Here is a 19,614-nt window from a genome sequence, read left to right as displayed (position 1 = left end):
TTATGATGATGATCAAAATTATTACTATAAGGCAATTCTGAAAAGTGTTGACTTACTTCTAGGCATCAGGGCAAGGTGTTTTTGATTCTGTTTTCTAAGAGACAATAGGATAGTTGAAACAAACTAATCTTCTTAAATGACTACTGCTTAAGAAAAACTAAAATTTAATATCTCTGAATAAATTAATAGGGTAAAAAACTTTGATGGAGGAGAAAAACCCTATAAAGTTAACAGTTATATTCTACTGGTTCTGGAAATATCATTAACAAGAATTTCTAGTTAATTACCTTTCACCATTGTTGGTAAAAAGAAGGAAGAAAGAGAAAAATATTTTACAAGCACAAAGTGTGAAATGAGAACATAAATACCTTGTGAGCCAAGTGGAAGAGGAGGCGGTTTTGAAGTCGGCTTTTTGGAGCTGAAAAAAAAATCCAAGCTGCTTATTAAAGAACCCAATTGTCTACGGCACTTAGTCCCTTGTAGGAATGACATGAGGCTCAGATAAATCTTCCCAAATCCTTACCCATCTGACCCTCATATGTCTCTGCTAGAACGTATATAATTTTAGTCTAATTTCCATCTGCAGTAGCATCAAGAATCAGAAGAAAAACGTTCTAAGGCTCTGCTCTTCTCCACCACTTCTCTGTCTGGTTCCATTATGGTGACCCACAGCACAGCGCTCCACACACACAGTTCTAGCAGCAGCCCATCGCTGTGCTGTTCACATACTGAACCAAACACTGGAAATAAATGGTTATGGTCAACTCAATACATCTGGAAATCCACTCTCATTCAGCTGTTCTTTGCAGTATTCTCTGTCAATTCCTTCTGAAATCTCCTTTCCCACACACTGCCATATTTTCTTACACACTAGCCCAGCCTCTATTCCATAGGTCTTCTAGCATGATCATCTGCCACGCTGAAACAGATAGCCACGCAAAAAGGTTAAGTTCCAAATTCCCTTTGCACTCTTGGAGAATCTTCCTAATTCGGGACACCCATCCTATATCCCTTTACAGTAAAAAGTCATACTTCAGTGTACAAAAAAGAAAAAATATATACGGAAAGAGAGACAGCTACCATGATCACTTTCTATGTGTCTAACACTGTTCTTGGCACACACAAAATCTAGAAACATGAGATAAAGTAAGTAACTTAAAGGCTCTAATAACTAACTTAGGAAAAACTACATTAATACATATGAAACAATTTGGGTATGAATCAAGAAAGGCTTCAAGTTCCACATTTTCCAGGAATTTGAGTTGGAATTTTTTCTAAATATGTATATATCAGTTAATTCTCTAAGAATTCTAACCTATTGTAACCTGGAATACATTCTTCCCTAACAAATCTCCTAACAAATATTCTCTTGCTCACTTTCTCTGCATTTCTTTGAATTTAAGTTGATTCACAGTCTAATTATTCTTCATCTTTCCTCCCATGTTTCCCTTTTGCTATACTCTTATTTGCAAATTTGAGTCCAGTTTCCTAAGATGACTGCCATGACAAAGCAAAAGGGAAGAAGTCTGGATTGTTCAAGCTGAAATTGCTTGGCTCCTCACTCCAAAGCAGGAAAAGCAGCTATAAAATCCACATCCCTAAGAGTTTGAACAACTATACCCAACTCCTACCAACAGCATGAACATCCTACCACGTGGGGCCTAAGAAAGACACCTCTCCCTTTTTCTTCTTTCATCCTTCTGCTTTCTGGCTGTAGCTTCTGGGGAGACGGGGTGGGGAGGGCAAGCAGCACAGAGATTAACTCTCTTTACATGTACAGTTGCTCAGATCCAATATTTTTTGAAGAGTAAAGCTATTTTTAAACTTTCTAATGTCACTTGGTTTTTCCTCAATAGAAAAAGGAATTAAGTTTTAAAATCTCAAAAATGACTCTTACTATATTAGTGATGAATACCAGATATTAAAAGGCCCATTTTACCTTTAAATCCAGCTGCTTCAGCTTGTTTATACATTCCGAGAAAGAAGTAGGTACAGGCTAGGTTCACCCAGACTTCAGGATTGCAGTTTTCCTCTTTTGTTGCATTTTCATATTCCTGAAATACATATTAAGTAGCCATCTCATTTCAGCAGTAAAGCCATCCATGGGTCATTCTTCTACAACGGAATAGGATTTCTTACTGAGACTGTGCACATTTAAGGAATCCTACCTGCTCCTCAACTATCCTCTACCTGTAAGGTTAAATACTGAGCTGAAGCTCAATCCTAACTACACAGGACTGTTGGTCACATAATCTTATGCTTGTTCTTTCCCCTTTTAACATTGATATAGGCTAACAAACTGCAGAAATGAAAAGTGACTAACATATTTTATTTTTGCTAACTTAAAAAGACATACAAAAGGGGCCAGGCCAGTGGCACAGCAGTTAAGTTTGCACACTCCGCTTCAGTGGCCTGTGGTTCACCAGTTGAGATCTGGGTGGGGACCCTCACATCGCTTATCAAGCCACGCTGTGACAGGTGTCCCAGGTACAAAGTAGAGGAAGATGGGCACAGATGTTAGCTCAGGGCCAATCTTCCTCAGCAAAAAGAGGAGGATTGGCAGTGACTGTTAGATCAGGGCTAATCTTCCTCAAAAAAAAAAAAAGGAGACATACAAAAGATACCTTATAAAAAACACATAGGTTCAGTTAACTTAAAATCTGATGACCTTAATACACTACAAATTTCACTTCATTCTAATTGTTTTCTGGCTTTGTTTATGTGGCTTTACATTTTAAAAAGATATTTTTTTCCTTCCAAGAACAGTTTTTGAGATTCACTCTGTCAACTACATTTTCCATATACTTTTACTATTTATCAGTCTTTCCCCGATGGCTTTGTTTCTTTTTCTGACTACATTTGGGTTATTGTCTTTTCTCCTACATCTTTCACAAATACTACCAGCCTCTGTTCTTTCCTTTTCACATTTCCCTTTTCCTTCACCGATTTCGTTGCTTTGTTCTTCATCTCACCTCCCCGTGACCTGATCTTGGATACTTTCATTTCAGCTATGCGGGTTCTTTAAATATCCTTAGATTACATTTTGGGAGTAAGACTATCTTGGAAATGTTTAAACAATTTCATCTCCAAATTAAAAACTGCTTGACATAAGGCATCTATAATTTTATCTAGGTCCATAATCCTAAAGACTGTTCATCGTTAGATAGGGTTTACAACGACCAACGACGACAACTTTCAAAACAATACTTGCAAAAATATAAAGATAATATACTCTGTCCTATGTCTAAAATTAACAAATCCAAATAAAAATTAACTTCTTTTAAGAAAAGAATCATGAACATTCTTTATCAAAAGGGCTTATTTTTCTTCTTCTGAAGATTTCTTTAAGAAATACAAATGTTAATATGTTGAACAATCTCATTAGTATATATCTAAAAGTAAAAAGTAAACAGGACATATATACATACACTTGAACATAGATAAAAGATTTCTGAAGCCATACATCAAAAATGAGCCAATGGTTGCCTCCATTAACAAAAAAATAGGATTGGGGAAGGCAGACAGGATGGCTTTTTTTATTTTTACTTTGTTCCCTTCCATATTGTTTGAATTTTATCATGAGTGTATATTATTATAATACAAAGCTTAATGACATTTTCAAAACCCTTCCGTTATAATTTTTTTTTTTTACTAACCTCTAAAGCTCTCTTGTAGTCACCCAGGTGAAAGGCACAGTATCCAATCCACAAATTAGTATCCTCTTCCTGTTCCCCAACATGACGTTTGAACTTCAGGTTAAAATTTCATGAAAAAAAAATGATGAAAAACTTTGAATAGTAAACCCTCTGTTTAAAAACTGCTATGTTAAGTTACTGATGAACAACAGGAAATCACAAGTAATTGAAACAAGACAATACCCAATTTAATTAAACCTATACCTACAGAACTTAGCACAATCACCTTCTGATTGTCATAGAAACTTATATTTCAAATATTTCACATTTGCTTTTCTGTATTTACTGACACCTTACTCCAGAAAGTATTTAAGAGATATTCTCATAACAATTCTGGGGGATATGTAAGGAACGTAAGAACTATGTGAATTATTTAATGCCAAATAACTGAAGGTTAGCGAGATTAAGCAATGAACTCAAGGCCACACAGCCAGTAAGTGTGGTGGCAGGGACCACCAGAGCCCACTGACTCCGAAGCCCATGTTCTCCCACTCCATGCTCTGCTGCATTCAACCCCACACTTCAAACCTGTCCCATTAGCACACACGTACATTTATTCATAGGTCATGACCTTTCACTGAGGACAAGCCACTACAGCATTCTACTACCCCGGAACAGGCTTACCAGGGCTCATAAGAACTACGGGTGTTCAGAAGACTGGCCTCATTTATGTTCATTGTGAAAAAATTTTTATGAATTCCTCAGCTAACAGAAGAAAAGTCCTGTTTTGGAGGAAAGGACCGAGACCTTGAAGGAGGAGTCTGAACCACCATGTAAGGTGAGATTTTTTTCACTCTACAGGGTGATAAATCAAAAACATGGGTGCAAAATTAAATAGTGAGCCAACACATATTTACAGAGCATTGCTACAGAACTTCTGGTTCCTTGACCATTACAAGATGAAGACATCGTGGATACTTTCCTGTCTGGGCTAAGACCTTACGCTTGTAGCTAACTCCATAACATTAGAAAGCCTCCTCTCACCAATGCTGTGAATTTGAGTCCAGTACCTTAAGTGTGAAGAAATTCTTCTTTGAGGTCTCCCTGAATTTGCCCCAGGAATTCCCTGGAGCCACAGGAGAACTAAGGAGACTTCTTCACCCCAAACCACGGCAGTTCTCATTCCCAGACTGCATGGCCCTTTGACCCTAAGAATGTAAGCACAGAGCAGAGCCTCCCTGACAATTAAAGGCAGTGTGGGATTACACAAGAAATGTGTGGTCTTTGCCTTAAAGAAAATAGAGAAGAAAAAGAGAGACTGAAAAAAATTAGACAAATCCCTACCACTCAGTCCACTGATTGACAGAGCTAGAAGGTCCTTCCAAGCCAACTTCCTCACTTCCAAGATGAGAAAGCTGACATCAGAAAGTCACACAAGGTGCTCAAAACCAGAGCACTAGGAGGAAACAGAGGACTATACATGGAAGACTGAGAAAGATACATAAGCTAACTAAAATAATTATCGTTGATAGAGAAGAGTGGCATGGCTGCAGCAGTGCTTTGGAGAAATGACTGCGGCACAACACAACCAGGTTGTGCTGTCAAAACTCTTCATCTCTTTGATCTTCGGTGCACTCCTTCATTCTCCCATAACCTGTGCGTCCCACAAAGCAGTGTCTCAAAGTGCAGCGTCCTTGGACCATCTACTTTAGAAGCACTTAGGCTAGTTGCCAAAAAAGCAGGTTCCTGAACACCACCAAAGACGGATTCTGTAGAGAATCAGAATCCCTAAGGCGGGGCCGGCCCCGTGGCCGAGTGGTTAACTTGGTGCACTCCACTTCGGCAGCCCAGGGTTTCACTGGCTAGGATCCGGGCGCAGACATGGCACCACTCATCAAGTCACGCTGAGGCATCATCCCACATGCCACAACTAGAAGAACCCACAACTAAAAATATACAACTGTATACCGGGGAGCTTTGGGGAGAAAAAGGAAAAATAAAATCTTAAAAAAAAAAAAAGAATCCCTAAGGCAAGGGTTCATGAATACATATCTTAATAAGTACCCTAGGTGATTCTGAGGCATATTGAAAGGTGAGACCTGCTGCCACAGATTTGAAATATGTTCTAAAGCTATAAGATTTTAGACAATGAGCATGAAGCATGGTTGAATTATTTAAATTTGGTAAAAATGTTATAATATATAATAGAAATAAATCATAAATTGGTCAGGGGTTGGGAAGAACAGTGTGTGAACCGACACTGTATTAAATGTGCCTCTCTATTTTTCAGTTGGATTCACCATCGGTGGGACCAGACATAATTAAAAGTGTCCCTCAAAAGAAAAAGTCAAAAGGAAATGCTAGAAATGAAAAAACTCTGTAACAGAAATGAAGAATGCCTTTGATGGGCTCATCTGTAGACTGGACTCAACCAAGGAAAGAATCAGTGAGCTTGAAGATATGTCAATAGAAACTTCCCAAACTGAAATGCAAAGAGGAAAAAGAAGACAGAATAGAATATCCAAGAACTGTGGACAATAACAAAAGATATAACATACATGTAATGGAAATAGCAGAAGAAGAAGAGAGAGAGAAAGGGACAGAAGAAATATTTGAAGTAATAATAGCTGAGAATTTTCTAAAATTAATAAGATACATCAAACCACAGATCCAGGAAGATCAGAGGGGCACCAAGCAGGATAAATACCAAAAAAAAAAAAAAAACTATACCTAGGTATATGATTTTCAAACTGCGGAAAACCAAAGACAAAGAGAAAATCTTGAAAGAAGCGGGGGGAAAAACATCTCACCTATAGGAAAACAAGGGTAAGAATTAAATCAAACTTTTTTTCAGAAACCATGCAAACAAGAAGAAAAAGAAGTGAAGCATTTAAAGTGTTAAAAGAAAAAAACCCATCAACTAGAATTCTGTATCTAGTGAAATTATCCTTCAAAAGTGAGGAAAAATAAAGACTTTCTCAGACAAAAAAGAAAAAGCGTCCCTCAAGAAATAAATCTCTTTTTAGTTCATCTTTAATCAGGTTTACAGTTAACTTGGAACTGGAATCTGTGCCTGACTAGATTGAAAGGAAGCCCCAGAATGTGCGCACCTGTTCCAACAGCACAGCACCCAGCATTCACCCAAGCATTCGTCTGCGTTCTGGTATTCACCTCCCAAGAAGCAACCTTCTTTGGACATTACCTCCAATAGAGTAATAGCTCCAGTGAAATCTCGTTGCGAAAGCAGCTCCTCTAGCTTTGGAATCTTCCTACCTTTCTTCTTTCTTTTGTCCGCTTGCGGTAGGTCCCCGCCTACAGCAGGTTTGGCCCTTGAAAGCATCTGTGAAAGAAACAACAAAGATCCAACTCCTACGGTCAGTTTTAAACTGAGTGTGACAGCTCCAGCATTTACAAGTCAAATCCTTAAAAACGAATCCCAGGGAAGCCTATTCAAACTCCTTCTGTAACACGTATTTTACTAAAGGGGTCAAGGCCCTGGACTTGAGCTGAACCAAGCAGCTACTCCCAACTTCTGTATCTTCTCCAACTAGAGCGAGATAAGAGACGCCTTCGCGCAGCTTCTGTCATCTCAGCCTTCCCTTGGTCCGCTTTCCAGCTCACGCGTAGCTCAGGTGTAGGGAAATGCAGAAGCAGGAGGAAAGAAAGCATCAAAGTCTTTAGTGGTACCCCTGTTCCCCGTGGGAACACGGGGAGGACGAGATCATCCTCTGCTGACACTCTTACACTTAGCCCAGAAGTGCGCTGGGAACCGCCAATCTCCAGTCCCAGGACCTACTCAGAGTTCTCCCTCACTGTTCAGCGCCACTAACCATCTTTTCGTCGGTCCTGTGAGCCCTCTCCGCAGACAGACCCCAAAGGCCGGGCCTCAGAGCGTCTCCGCATCCACACAGCTCGCTCTGTCTCCACGGCAACCCCGCGGGCGGGCTGGTCCGTCCCAGATTAGCGCTCTCAGAAGAACCGGTGCCCTCCGCTTCGTGGTTCCGTTCCGCTTCCTCCTCTCCTAGGAAGAGAGCGTCGTTCCTTTGCTAGGAGTGAGAGTTTGTTTCTCTGTTTATGTGTTTACTTCAGGAAAAAGCGAATTCGAATGGCCTTGCTTTTCGAATACATGTTCCGTGGGAAAGTCATTTTCAAGGACCACTTCCGATTTGGACCGCGTTGGGCTCCATAGCAACCCCCGGCGCTGACTGGCGCGTGATGTCGGCCTCCGGTGGCTGTGGGAAGCTTAGGAAGAAATTTCTCCTGAACCGAGGAAGCTGGCCTATGGAAGCGGGAGTTCACCAAAATACGTTTATTTCCGTTGACACACACAATATGGAACTGTCATAAATATGTGTTGTTTGGAGGACTTAATTTATCTTACTTGCGAACCCAGTTAACACGGCTGCAAAGGTGATCTAGTCACCGAATCATGGAATGTTAGAGAGCTGAAAGGGACGTCGAAGGACTTCGAGGCCAATCCTGAGAATTAACAGAACTAACATCTGGAGAAGTGAAGTAATTCTTCCAAGTGTATAGGCAGTTGTGGCACGGTTGAATTACATTACACACCACCCCGAATAACTAGCTTTATAGAGACTCAAGTGTACCATAAGCTCATAGAACGAAGGTATGACTTCCTAGATTCTTTCGCAGCCTCGTGGCGCTTCAGCCCCTGCCTCCCTCCCCCAGCCCCCACCACTACTTGAAGAGTAAATGAATGACTACGTATCTCAATTCACTGACACATACACTTTTGTATACACGCAAACATTGATATATAGATAGATATAGATATATAGAGATATACAGAGACATGGAGATAGGCATCTGTGTAGACTTCCGAGATGCACAAATTCACCAGCACAATACTTAACAATTCTTTTGGTTCCAAATATCACAAATATTCCTACTTTTGGTTGAATTTAAAACAAAATTATTTTTAGCTCATTTTTACAGAATAGTCTATATAATTTTGGAATCTCTTTGTTGTGATATTATTCAAATACCATAAAACTCACCCTTTTAAGATATACAATTCATCGCTTCTTGGCCTTTTGGCTAAGATCAAGTGTAACGTGTACAATTCAGTGACTTTCAGTATATTCACAGTGTTGTGTATCCATCACCACTATCCAACTCCAGAACACTTTCATCATCCCCAAAAGAAACCCCACATCCATCAACAGTTGTTCATCATTCCCCCCCTGCCCCCAGCCTCTGACAACCACTAATCTATCTTCTGTTTCTATGCATTTGCCTATTCTGGACATTTCCTGTAAGTGAAATCATACAAACAGAGATCTACATACCATATCTAAACACTGAAAATTTTTAAATCAGAGCAAACTGTTAAATAAAATGTTTTATCCTTGTATTCTGACAAATATACAGTCATAAAGAAGGTCAGGCTCTAATTTAGAATTCTCACGCTTCTCAGAATGCTGTTGCTAGAGATGGCAGTGTGGAGAGAGCTAGCCCCAACCCTCAACCCATGCCCTTCTCTTCTCAGCCCAGGCTCCATCTGCACCATGAGGAGCAGTGTGTGTGTGTGTGGACACCTAGCCCATAAGTGCAAGCTGTTGTCACCCACTCTCTCGTGAACTGTCACTCTCTGACACACCTAAAGGGAGAACAGATGCAGGGAAGAGACCTGTGCAGGTGTGGAAACAGGCTTGGGGTTGCGTGGCAGGGAATTCAGAGTCCTGGGCACCATAGCATGGTGAGGATGGCTGCAAGAACCCCTTAGCTCCATGGCTTCTTCACATCTGGTGTAGAGTCAGAGCACTGAGCCCTGGGCAGGGACCCCTCTCTCTAGGGCCTAAGGGCAGTATTGCTGATAATGCTGTAAACAGCCTTGTTGATCTTGCTAAATCTATTGAAATGATCTCTGATTTCTAGCAGTTTGGGATACTGCTTTAAACCTCTAAATTCCTGTAGAGGCTGTTTGAACCATAGCTATAATTATGAAGGACAGAACATGGCATTAAGTATACTTGAGAAGAAGCTATTATTCCCAGCTACAGCTCTAAGAATCTAATGTGTTATGAAACACATAACAACAGAGACACACAAAAGCTGGTTGCATGGGTTTAAGAGGGAAAGTTGGAACTTGCAAACTTGTTGCAATTGCAATAGAACAGCAATTTCTGAGAGGTTGTAAAAAATAACTCAGATTGTGATGATAGTTGTGTGACTATGTAAATTTACTTAAAAGCATTGAACTGTACAATTAAAACAAGTTAATTTTATGATATGTAAATTGCATTTTGCTAAATCTGTTTTCTTGTTGTTTTTTGTTTTAAGGTAATCCGGATCTGAGCTCAGAGTGCTGTTCTGGAGTCTCTGTTACTCCAGTCTAGCCCTGTTGCACAGTGGTATTGACACGAAGTCCTTGGAAACCACCAATCATTCTCCAGGGCCATGAGTTGCTGAGGGAATATGAAAGACAGTAAGAAGTTTTGGCATTTCTTGATAGAGTGGATTTTCCTTAAGGAAAAGTTCTCACGAAAAGGAGAACCCTCACCATTTCTGCTACAGAACCACAGTCACTGTATTCATGAATTCTATTGAGTGCTGTTAGTTTTTTCTTCTTTTGTTCACTAGTTTCACAAATATTCCACCTTACCATTGAAAAGGATGTTTTAAAAGACAAATTTTAGGGAGGGACATCAGCATCATGGCAGAGTAAGCTCTTCCCTTAGACTATCCCCCCTAAGATACAATGAAAAGGACACTCATAAACCAGCAGAGGACATTGACACAACACAATAGATGTCTGAGAGATCCGTGCAGCCCTACCTCTGAAGGTGGAGGTGCTGGGCCCTCAGGGAGGCAGTGGAAGGAGGTAAGGAGATCTCCCCTCCCTCCCCAGATGGCAGAGATCTAGGGCACAGGACCACATGCATCTATGCGGGGTCGGGGAGGAGAGCTGCCCTCCACAGAAATTTCTTCACTCTCAGAATTGCCTCCCAGCCTGTGGGAAAGCTCTACACCGAGGAGGAAAAGCAATCGTGAGGGTGTCTTCATCAACCCAAGCACCCCAGGAGGGCAGAGAGTGAGTGCAGAGTGGGAGAGCCCTAGGACCGTACATGTGAAACAAAGTACCCCTTCCCCATCCTGGTGCATCAGCTCAGCCAGTCAGCCAGAGCAAGGGACTCTGCCAGAGAGCCTACCCATAGGTTTGTTAAGCAGCAGAGGTGAGCATGCAAACACAGATGGGCCCTGTCAGCATAGCTTCCAAAGGACAGGCACAGATGCCAGAGATCATGGAAGGCCCAGAATACACAGCTCCTACACCCTCACCCCCAGTGGCAGCAGGTAGAATCTGTGACCAGATACTACCACTATGCACAAATACACCCCATCAAATAGTATGAAGCGTTATATTAACACTCCAGACCAGAAGGAGAATGACAAGCACCCAGAAATCAATCCTGAAGGCACAGAAATTTACAATCTAAATGACAGAGGATTCAAAATAGCTATCATAAAAAAACTCAATGCATTACAAGAAAACTCATAAAGACAGTTCAATGAAATCAGGAATAAAATTAATGAACAGAGGGAGTTCTTCACAAAAGAGATTGAAACCATAAAAAAAAAATCAAAGACGTTGGAGATGAAAAACACAATGAATGAGATAAAGAAAAATCTGGAGTCCTTAAATAACAGAGCTGATTTATGGAGGACAGAATTAACAATTTAGAGGACAGAAATGTGGAAATGCTTCAGTGGAGGAGAAGGGAGAACTAAGACTAAAAAGAAATGAAGAAATTCTCTGAGAAATATCTGACTCAATTAGGAAATGCAACATAAAGATGATAGGTATTCCAGGTAGAGAAGAGAGGGAGAAGGGAATAGAGAGATTATTCAAAGAAATAATAGCAGAGAACTTCCCAAACCTGGAGAAGGAGCTGGAATTACAAATAAAAGAAGCCAATAGAACTCATTACTTGATGTAAAAAGACCTTCTCCAATGGATATATTAGTAAAACTGGTAAAAGTCGATGACAAAGAAAAAATATTAAGGGCAGTAAGGCAGAAGAAAATAACCTATAAAGGAACCCCTATCAGGCTTTCAGTAGATTTCTCAGCAGAAACCTCACAGGCTAGGAGAGAGTGGAATGATATATTCCAAATTCTGAAAGACAAAAACTTTCAGCCAAGAATACTCTATCCAGTGAAAATATCCTTCAGATAAGATGGAGAAATAAAAACTTTCCTAGATAAACAAAAGCTGAGGGAGTACATCATCACAAGACGCCCCACCCCCCAAGAAATGATCAAGAAGGCTCTCATACCTGGGGGAAAAAGAGAAGTGTTTACAAAGCCTTGAGTGAGAGATAAATAGGCAAACAAAATCAGAAAATTGCAGCGTTCTATCAGAACAGGTTAGCAAACACTTAATTATAACATTAAAGATGAAGGGGAGGAAAGCATCAAAAATAAATATCATCACTGCAAGTTACCCACAAACTCACAACACAAAATGGAATAAGCTGTGACAACAATAAATTAGGGAAGAGGAAAGGGTTGGAACCTGCTTAGACTAAGGAAATAAGAGGCTATTAGAAAAGGGACCGTCTATGAGATCTATACAAACCTCATGATAACTGCTAAACAAAAAATCAGAGCAGAGATACAGGTGATAAATAAAGAGAAAACAAAAAACCATCATAGAGAGCCACTAAACTGAATTGGCAACCAAAATACATGGGACAAGAAACAGGGGAAATACAGAACAATGGGAAAAAAGTGATAAAATGGCAGCATTAAGCCCTCATATATCAATAATCACTCTAAATGTAAATGGATTGAGTTCTCCAAAGAAAAGACACAGAGTGGCTGGGTGGATTAAAAAATAAGACCCAAAAATATGCTGCCCCCAGGAAACACATCTCAGCTCTAAAAACAAACAGAAGCTCAGAGTGAAGGGATGGAAGATGATACTCCAAGCTAGTGGCAAACAAAGACAGCAGATGTTGCCATACTTATATTAGATAAAGTAGACTTCAAGATAAAAGAGGCAATGAGAGACAAAAAGGGGCAGTATATAATGATAAAATAGATACTGCATCAATAGGACATAACACTTACAAAACTATATGCACCTAACACAGGAGCAACAAAGTACACAAAGCAATTATTAACAGACATAAAAGGAGATATTAACAGCAACACAGTAGTAGTAGGGGACCTTAACACCCCTCTTACATCAATGGATAGATCCTCTGGAGAGGAAGTCAATAAGGAAATAATGGAATCAAATGAAATACTAGACTAGATGGACTTAATAGACATATATAGCACACTCCATCCCAAAACAGCAGATGACACATTCTTCTCAAGTGCACATGGAACATTCTTAAGGATAGACCATATGTTGGGAAACAAGGCAAGCCTCAATAAATTTAAGAAGACTGAAATCATATCAAGCATCTTTTCCTATCACAATGCTATGAACCTAGAAATCAACCACGAGAAAAAAAGCTGGGAAAGTGATAAATGTGTAGAGACTAAACAACATGCTACTGAACAACAAATGGGTCACTGAAGAAATTAAAGGAGAAATAAAAAAATCTGAAGACAAATTAAAATGAAAACACACCATACCAACTCACATGGGATGCAGCAAAAGCAGTCCTAACAGGGAAATTCATAGCAATACAGGCCCACCTTAACAAGAAAGAAAAATCTCAAATAAGCAATCTTAAACTCTACCTAACGAAAGTAGAAAAAGAAGAACAAACAAATCCCAAAGTCAGCAGAAGGGGGGAAATAATAAAAACTAGAGCAGAAATAAATGAAATTGAAACACAAAAAACAGTAGAAAGGATCAATGCCACTTAAGAGCTGGTTCTTTGAGAAGATAAACAAAACTGACAAACCCTTAGCCAGACTTACTAAGAAAAAAAGAAAGAAGGCTGAAATAAAGGAAAAGAATGAAAGAGGAGAAATCACAACGATACCATAGAAATATAAAGGATTATAAGAGAATACTATGAAAAACTATATACCAACAAATTGGGCAATCTAGAAGAAATGGATAAATTCTTAGACTCATACAACCTCCCAAAAGTGAATCAAGAAGAACAAGAGAATCTGAATAAACTAATCACAAGTAAAGACATTGAAACAGGATCAAAAACCTCCCAAAAAACTATAACTCCAGGACCAGACAGTTTCTCTGGAGAATTCTGTCAAACATGCAAGCAAGATCTAATACCTATCCTTCTCAAACTATTCCAAAAAATTAAAGAAGATGGAACACTTACTGACACATTTTACGAGTCCAACATTACCCTGATCCCAGAGGCAGAAAAGGACAATACAAAGAAGGAAAATTACAGGCCAATATTACTGATGAACACAGATGCAGATATCCTCAAAACAATATTGGCAACCCAAATACAGGAATACATTAAAGGATCATACACCATGATCAAGTGGGATTTATACCAGGGATGGTTCAACATCTGCAAATCAATTGCTGTGATACACCACATTAACAAAATGAGGAACAAAAGCCACATGATCATCTCAATAGATGCAGAGAAAGTATTTAACAAGATCCAACATCCATTTATGATTAAAACTCTCAATAAAATGGATATAGAAGGAAAGTATCTCAACATAATAAAGGCCATATATGACAAACCCACAGCGAACATCATACTCAATGGGGAAAAACTGAAAGTCATCCCTCTGAAAACAGGAACAAGACAAGGGTGCCCAGTCTCACCACTTTTATTCAACATAGTACTGGAGGCTTTCGCCAGAGCAATTAGGCAAGAGAAAGAAGTAAAATGTACCCAAACTGGAAAGGAAGAATCTACAGATTCAACACAATCCCAGTCAGAATCCCAATGACATTCTTCACAGAAATAGAACAAAGAGTCCTAAAATTCATATGGGGCAAGAAAAGATCCCAAATAGCTAGAGCAATCTTGAGAAAAAAGAACAAAGCTGGAGGCATCACAATCCCTGACTTCAAAATGTACTGTAAAGCTATGGTAATCAAAACAGCATGATACTGGGACAAAAACAGGCACACAGATCAATGGAACAGAACTGAAAGCCCAGAAGTAAAACCACACATTTATGGACAGCTAATCTTCAACAAAGGAGCCAAGAACATACAACGGAGAAAGGAAAGTCTTTTCAATAAATGATGTTGGGGAAACTGGACAGCCACATGCAAAGAATGAAAGTAGAACATTATCTTTCACCATAAACAAAAATTGACTCAATATGGATTAGAGACTCTTTGATGTTAGTGTTAGAATGATCTTTTCGAATACCATATCTACTTGGGCAAGGGAAACAAAAGAAAAAATAAACAAATGGGACTTCATCAGTCTAAAGAGCTTCTGCAAGGCAAAGAAAATCAGGAACAAAATGAAAAGGCAACTCACCAACTGGGAGAAAATATTTGCAAATCATATATCCGACAAGGAGTTAATTTCCAAAATATATAAAGAACTCATATAACTCAACAACAAGAAAACAAACAACCAGATCAAAAAATGGACAAAAGATCTGAATAGACCTCTTCCCAAAGAACATATACAGATGGTGTACACGCACATGAAAAGATGTTCAACATCACTAATCATTAGGAAAATGCAAATCAAAACTACAAGGAGATATCACTTTACACTTGTTAGAATGTCTATAATTACCAAGACAGAAAAAAAACCCCCCAAATGTTGGAGAGGATGTGGAAAAAAGGGAGCCTTCATTCACTGCTGGTGGGAATGCAAACTGGTACAGCCGCTATGGAGAACAGTATGGAGATTTCTCAAAACGTTAAAAATAGAAATACCATACGACCCAGCTATTCCACTACTGGGTATTTATCCAAAGAACTTGAAATCAATAATTCAAAGAAATTTATGCCCTCCTATGTTCACTGCAGCATTATTCACAATAGCCAAAACATGGAAGCAACCCAGGTGCCCAGTGACTGATGAATGTGTAAATAAGATGTGCTATATACATATATACAACGGAATACTACTCCGCCATAAAAAAAGACAAAATCATGCTATTTGCAACATCATGGATGGACCTTGAGGGTATTACGTTAAGCAAAACAAGCCAGACAGAGAAACACAGACACCATATGATTTCACTCATATATGGAAGATAAACAAACACATGGTCAAAGAAAACAGATTAGTGGTTACCAGAGGGGAAGGGGATTGGGAGATGGGCATAAGGTATAAAGGGTCACATATATACGGTGACTGGAAAATAGTAATGTGCAACTGAAATTTCACAATGTTATAAACTTATGACCTCAATAAAACAAAAATAAATTATTTTTAAAAAAAACAAAAAAATTTTATTTCACTCCCTCCTAGTGAGTTATATGGGTTCATGAGAAGAAGACCCTTTTATTTTCTTTGCTGAGGAAGCTTCACCCTGAGCCAATATCTGCTGCCATTCTTCCTTTTTTTGTGTGTCAGCCACTGCCACAACATGGCTACTAACAGGAGAGTGGTGTAGTCTGCACCTGGGAACTGGGCCCAGGCCACTGATGCAGAGCACACCAAACTTTATCACTAGGCCACTGGGGTTGCCCCTGGGAGAGGACCCCTTTTTGAATGTTCTAAGCAAGAGCAAAAATGACTCTGGGATTAAGCACTTGAAAAATACTCCCTAAAGAAATATGTTTTTCTGTTATTTTAAAATAACTTGTTTTTTCTTATTACAAAATTACTCAGTATTCACCATGGAAATTTTGGAAGATACTGAGAATTAAAATGAAGAAAGCGCAAATTATCTATAAATTTATAAGCAAGAAATGACACCAGTTAACATTTTGCTTTTTAAAAAGTGATTTAACCAGTACTGAAAGATAATACGGTAATGGCTGAACTATGAATAGATTGGAGAACTAGATAATAAGAAATCTGTAGATGATAATTGTTGAAGCTGGATGATGATTTTATGCATGTTTATTATACCATTCTATTTTTGTGTAGAAATTTACCATAATCTAAAATAAAAAAGAGACATCTATTTGAAAACTCCCAAATTCTTTTGTATGGCCGTACTTTTAACTGAAATGAATTAAAGACTGGGGAGTCAATATTTATTTCAATATAAAAGGTAATTTGCATTTATACCAGTTAAAACTAAGTGGCTTTGTGTATGTGAGGATACTGAGAAAAGTAACTTATAATCTCTGCTATTGTAATTGTTTATTTGGTGGGAAGATAATTGGAAGATCAGAAAGCAATATAAAGATAATAAAATGTAAACAGGAAAAATACCAGGGGTTGCAACCAGGTCTGAAAGAAGGAAGCCCTGAGAGAAGGAAGTCCCTGTGTCAGCCAGCCACTGAGGTGTGGGGTCCTGGGAAGGTCCATTTCAGTTCATCCCCTAGTGCTGAAGGCAGCCTGCTAGCAAGAGCTAAAGGTGGCATAGGGTTGTGTGCTTCAGAGGCAGCAAGACCTGCATTTGAAACTGCCTCCCTTGCTTCCTACCTGTGTGACCTTGAGCAGGTTAGTTAACCTCTCTGAGTTTTAGTTTTTCCTCTGTAAATAGAGGTAATAAAACCCATCTCACCAATTTGCTTAAGACTCACGCGAGATCATTTACAAGCAACAGGTAGGATAACAGTGATTAAGCATGCAGCCTCAGGAGAGACTGCCTGAGTTCACCTACTTGCTTTAGCTGTGTGACCTGAGCTAGTCACTACACCTCTCTAAGCTTCAGTTTTCTCACCTGTAAAAAGAAAATGATAACGATAGTACTTCGCTCCTAGGTCCACTGGTTGTGAAAGGTGAATGAATTATACAGAGAAAGTATTTAGAATAGTGCTGGGCACACTGTCAGAGTGCTGTGACATGTGCTTCAGTCTTCATATTATTTTTTTAGTGAGATATAATTTGCATGCCACAAAATTCACTATTTTAAAGTGTACAATTTAGTGATTTTTTAAGTATATTCACAAGATTGTGCATCAACATTATGTAATTTTAGAGCATTGTTATCACCCCCAAAAGAAACCTGTCACTCCCTGTTCCCCTTTCCCAAACCCCTGGCAACCATTCGTCTATTTTCTATCTCTATGGATTTGCCTGTTCTGGACATTTCATATAAATGGAATCATGCAGTATCTGACCCTTTATGTTTGGCTTCTTCAACTTAGTATAATGTTTTCAAGGTTCATCTGTGTTAATAGATGTACCAGTACTTCATTCTTTTTGATGGCTGAATAATATTTCATTGTATGGATACGCCACATTTTGTTTAAGTCTGCATATTATTTAAAGCACTTAATACATAGTAAATGCTCAGGGTCTGGTGGTCTTGTTAATGTCCCGCCCAGTGCCTTGGGCTTTAAGGCACAGCCTCAATCCTATTCCATCTCAATTCTAGGTGGAATAGTACTCAAGGAAGAAGCCCAAGCCATGAAAGTCCACCCAGATGCAGCCTGCTGCTGGGCCTCTGCCTGCCACGCCCGTTCCTGCCTTGACCTTCCACACACTGGTCTCCAAGTCTCAAGTTCTCTGTTATGTATCTCTAGCTACACACAACCTGGTAACCTGTTGTAATTCCCACTCCCTCTCATCTACTCTCTTCACCTAATCTGTTCTTTCAGTCCTGTGGACCTGATTACCTACCCAGTTTCCTTAAACAGTCCATATTACGAGCCAGCCCTCATGGCCTGGTGGTTAAAGTTCAGCCCTCTCACCGCCTCCGGCCCAGGTTCATTTCCCCCTTGCAGAACCCCACCACCCATCTGTCAGTTGCCATGCTGTGGTAGTGGCTCACAGAGAAGAACTAGGAGGACTTACAACCAGGATATACAACCATGCACTGGGGCTTTGGGGAGGGAAAAAAACCCAGAAAAACAGTTCATGCTGCTTCATGTTTTGGACCTTTGTTATTTTGTGTGTTTGGCTGTATTGTATTAATTATCCATCCCTGCATAAAAGTTTGCCCCAAAACGTAATAGCTTAGAGCAATCAATATTCTTCTCTCTCATGGTTTCTGCTGAGGAGCTCAGCTGGGTGGTTCTGGCTCAGAGTCTCTGCTAACATTGAAGTCAAGCTGTCAGCTGGGGCTCTACTCACCTGATATCTTGACTGAGGCTGAAGGATCCCATTCCAAGTGGCTCACCCACATGCCTGGCAAGTTAATGTTGGTTGTTGACAGGAACCCTTTGCTCCTTGCCATGTGGATCTCTCCAGAGGGCTGCTTGAGTGTCCACACAACCTAACAATGCGCTTCCCCAGAGTGAATGATGAAAGAGTGAATGAGGAGGAAGTTACAATGTTTTGTATGACTTAGACTTGTAACTCACACTGCGGTTTCTGTAATATCGTATTCATTACACAGACCACGCCTATTCACTATGGGAGGGGACTACACCAGGGTGCAAATATCAGGAGTGGAAACTTGCTGGGGGCCAGCTGACTGCCACATCAGGCCATCGTCACCAAGTCAGCCCCACCTCCGGATTACTACATGCCCATTGCCTCTGCCTTCAGACCAGTGTTACTAGAAGGTTTGCAGCCTGAAGTTGCTCATTTTAACACCACCAAAGCAAAGTCTGTAAATTTATTCTCAAAGAGGGAAATGCCTTTCTCCCTCTAAAGGTAACCCCTCCGCTATACCTACTGCTCCATCCCTCCCCAGTTCAGTTCTTCTGAGGGAGCCTCGCTGCTAAGCAGATTCAATCCAGGGAAAACCCCTCTGCCTGCTCCTCACCTCTGCCCTGCCCTGTCTGTCTCACCGTTTGACTAACACCTCCCTTGACTCCCACATTTCCTGGAGAACACCTGTTTGCCGTGGACTTTGGACATTTCATCTGACTCAACCCTCTGATGTTTATGTACTTTTAATTTCTATGACTTAACATAGCTGACTCATCGCTGCCTTGTGTGTGTTTTGCTTCCTTCTCTGATTGGTGGTTCAACTGATTCACACAGCCTGATATCAGGCGAATGTGTCCTAGCAACTG

General features: G+C 39.9%; 1 protein-coding gene across 3 annotated transcripts in view; it reads right to left on the bottom strand.

Moving 5' to 3' along the window:
• The window catches only part of IFT56 (intraflagellar transport 56), a 72,871-nt gene extending 53,919 nt beyond the window's left edge, over positions 1-18,952 (bottom strand). Inside the window, exons 1-5 of one of the 3 annotated variants that reach the window (XM_070617892.1) lie at positions 18,725-18,952; positions 6,838-6,975; positions 3,657-3,749; positions 1,940-2,054; positions 369-418 (exon numbers count right to left, since the gene is read on the bottom strand). In XM_070617892.1, coding sequence (XP_070473993.1) covers positions 369-418; positions 1,940-2,054; positions 3,657-3,749; positions 6,838-6,975 — 396 coding nt within the window. In that variant the 5' untranslated portion in view covers positions 18,725-18,952. Of the gene's footprint in view, positions 1-368; positions 419-1,939; positions 2,055-3,656; positions 3,750-6,837; positions 6,976-7,465; positions 7,916-18,724 lie in introns of those variants that run through there. The other 2 variants (XM_070617890.1, XM_070617893.1) reach the window with 2 other exon arrangements.
• Positions 18,953-19,614: the final 662 nt, after the last annotated feature.

The sequence above is a fragment of the Equus przewalskii genome, chromosome 4 (assembly GCF_037783145.1).
Source record: "Equus przewalskii isolate Varuska chromosome 4, EquPr2, whole genome shotgun sequence".
NCBI lineage: Eukaryota > Metazoa > Chordata > Mammalia > Perissodactyla > Equidae > Equus > Equus przewalskii.
This window is presented reverse-complemented; position numbering and strand designations above follow the sequence as displayed.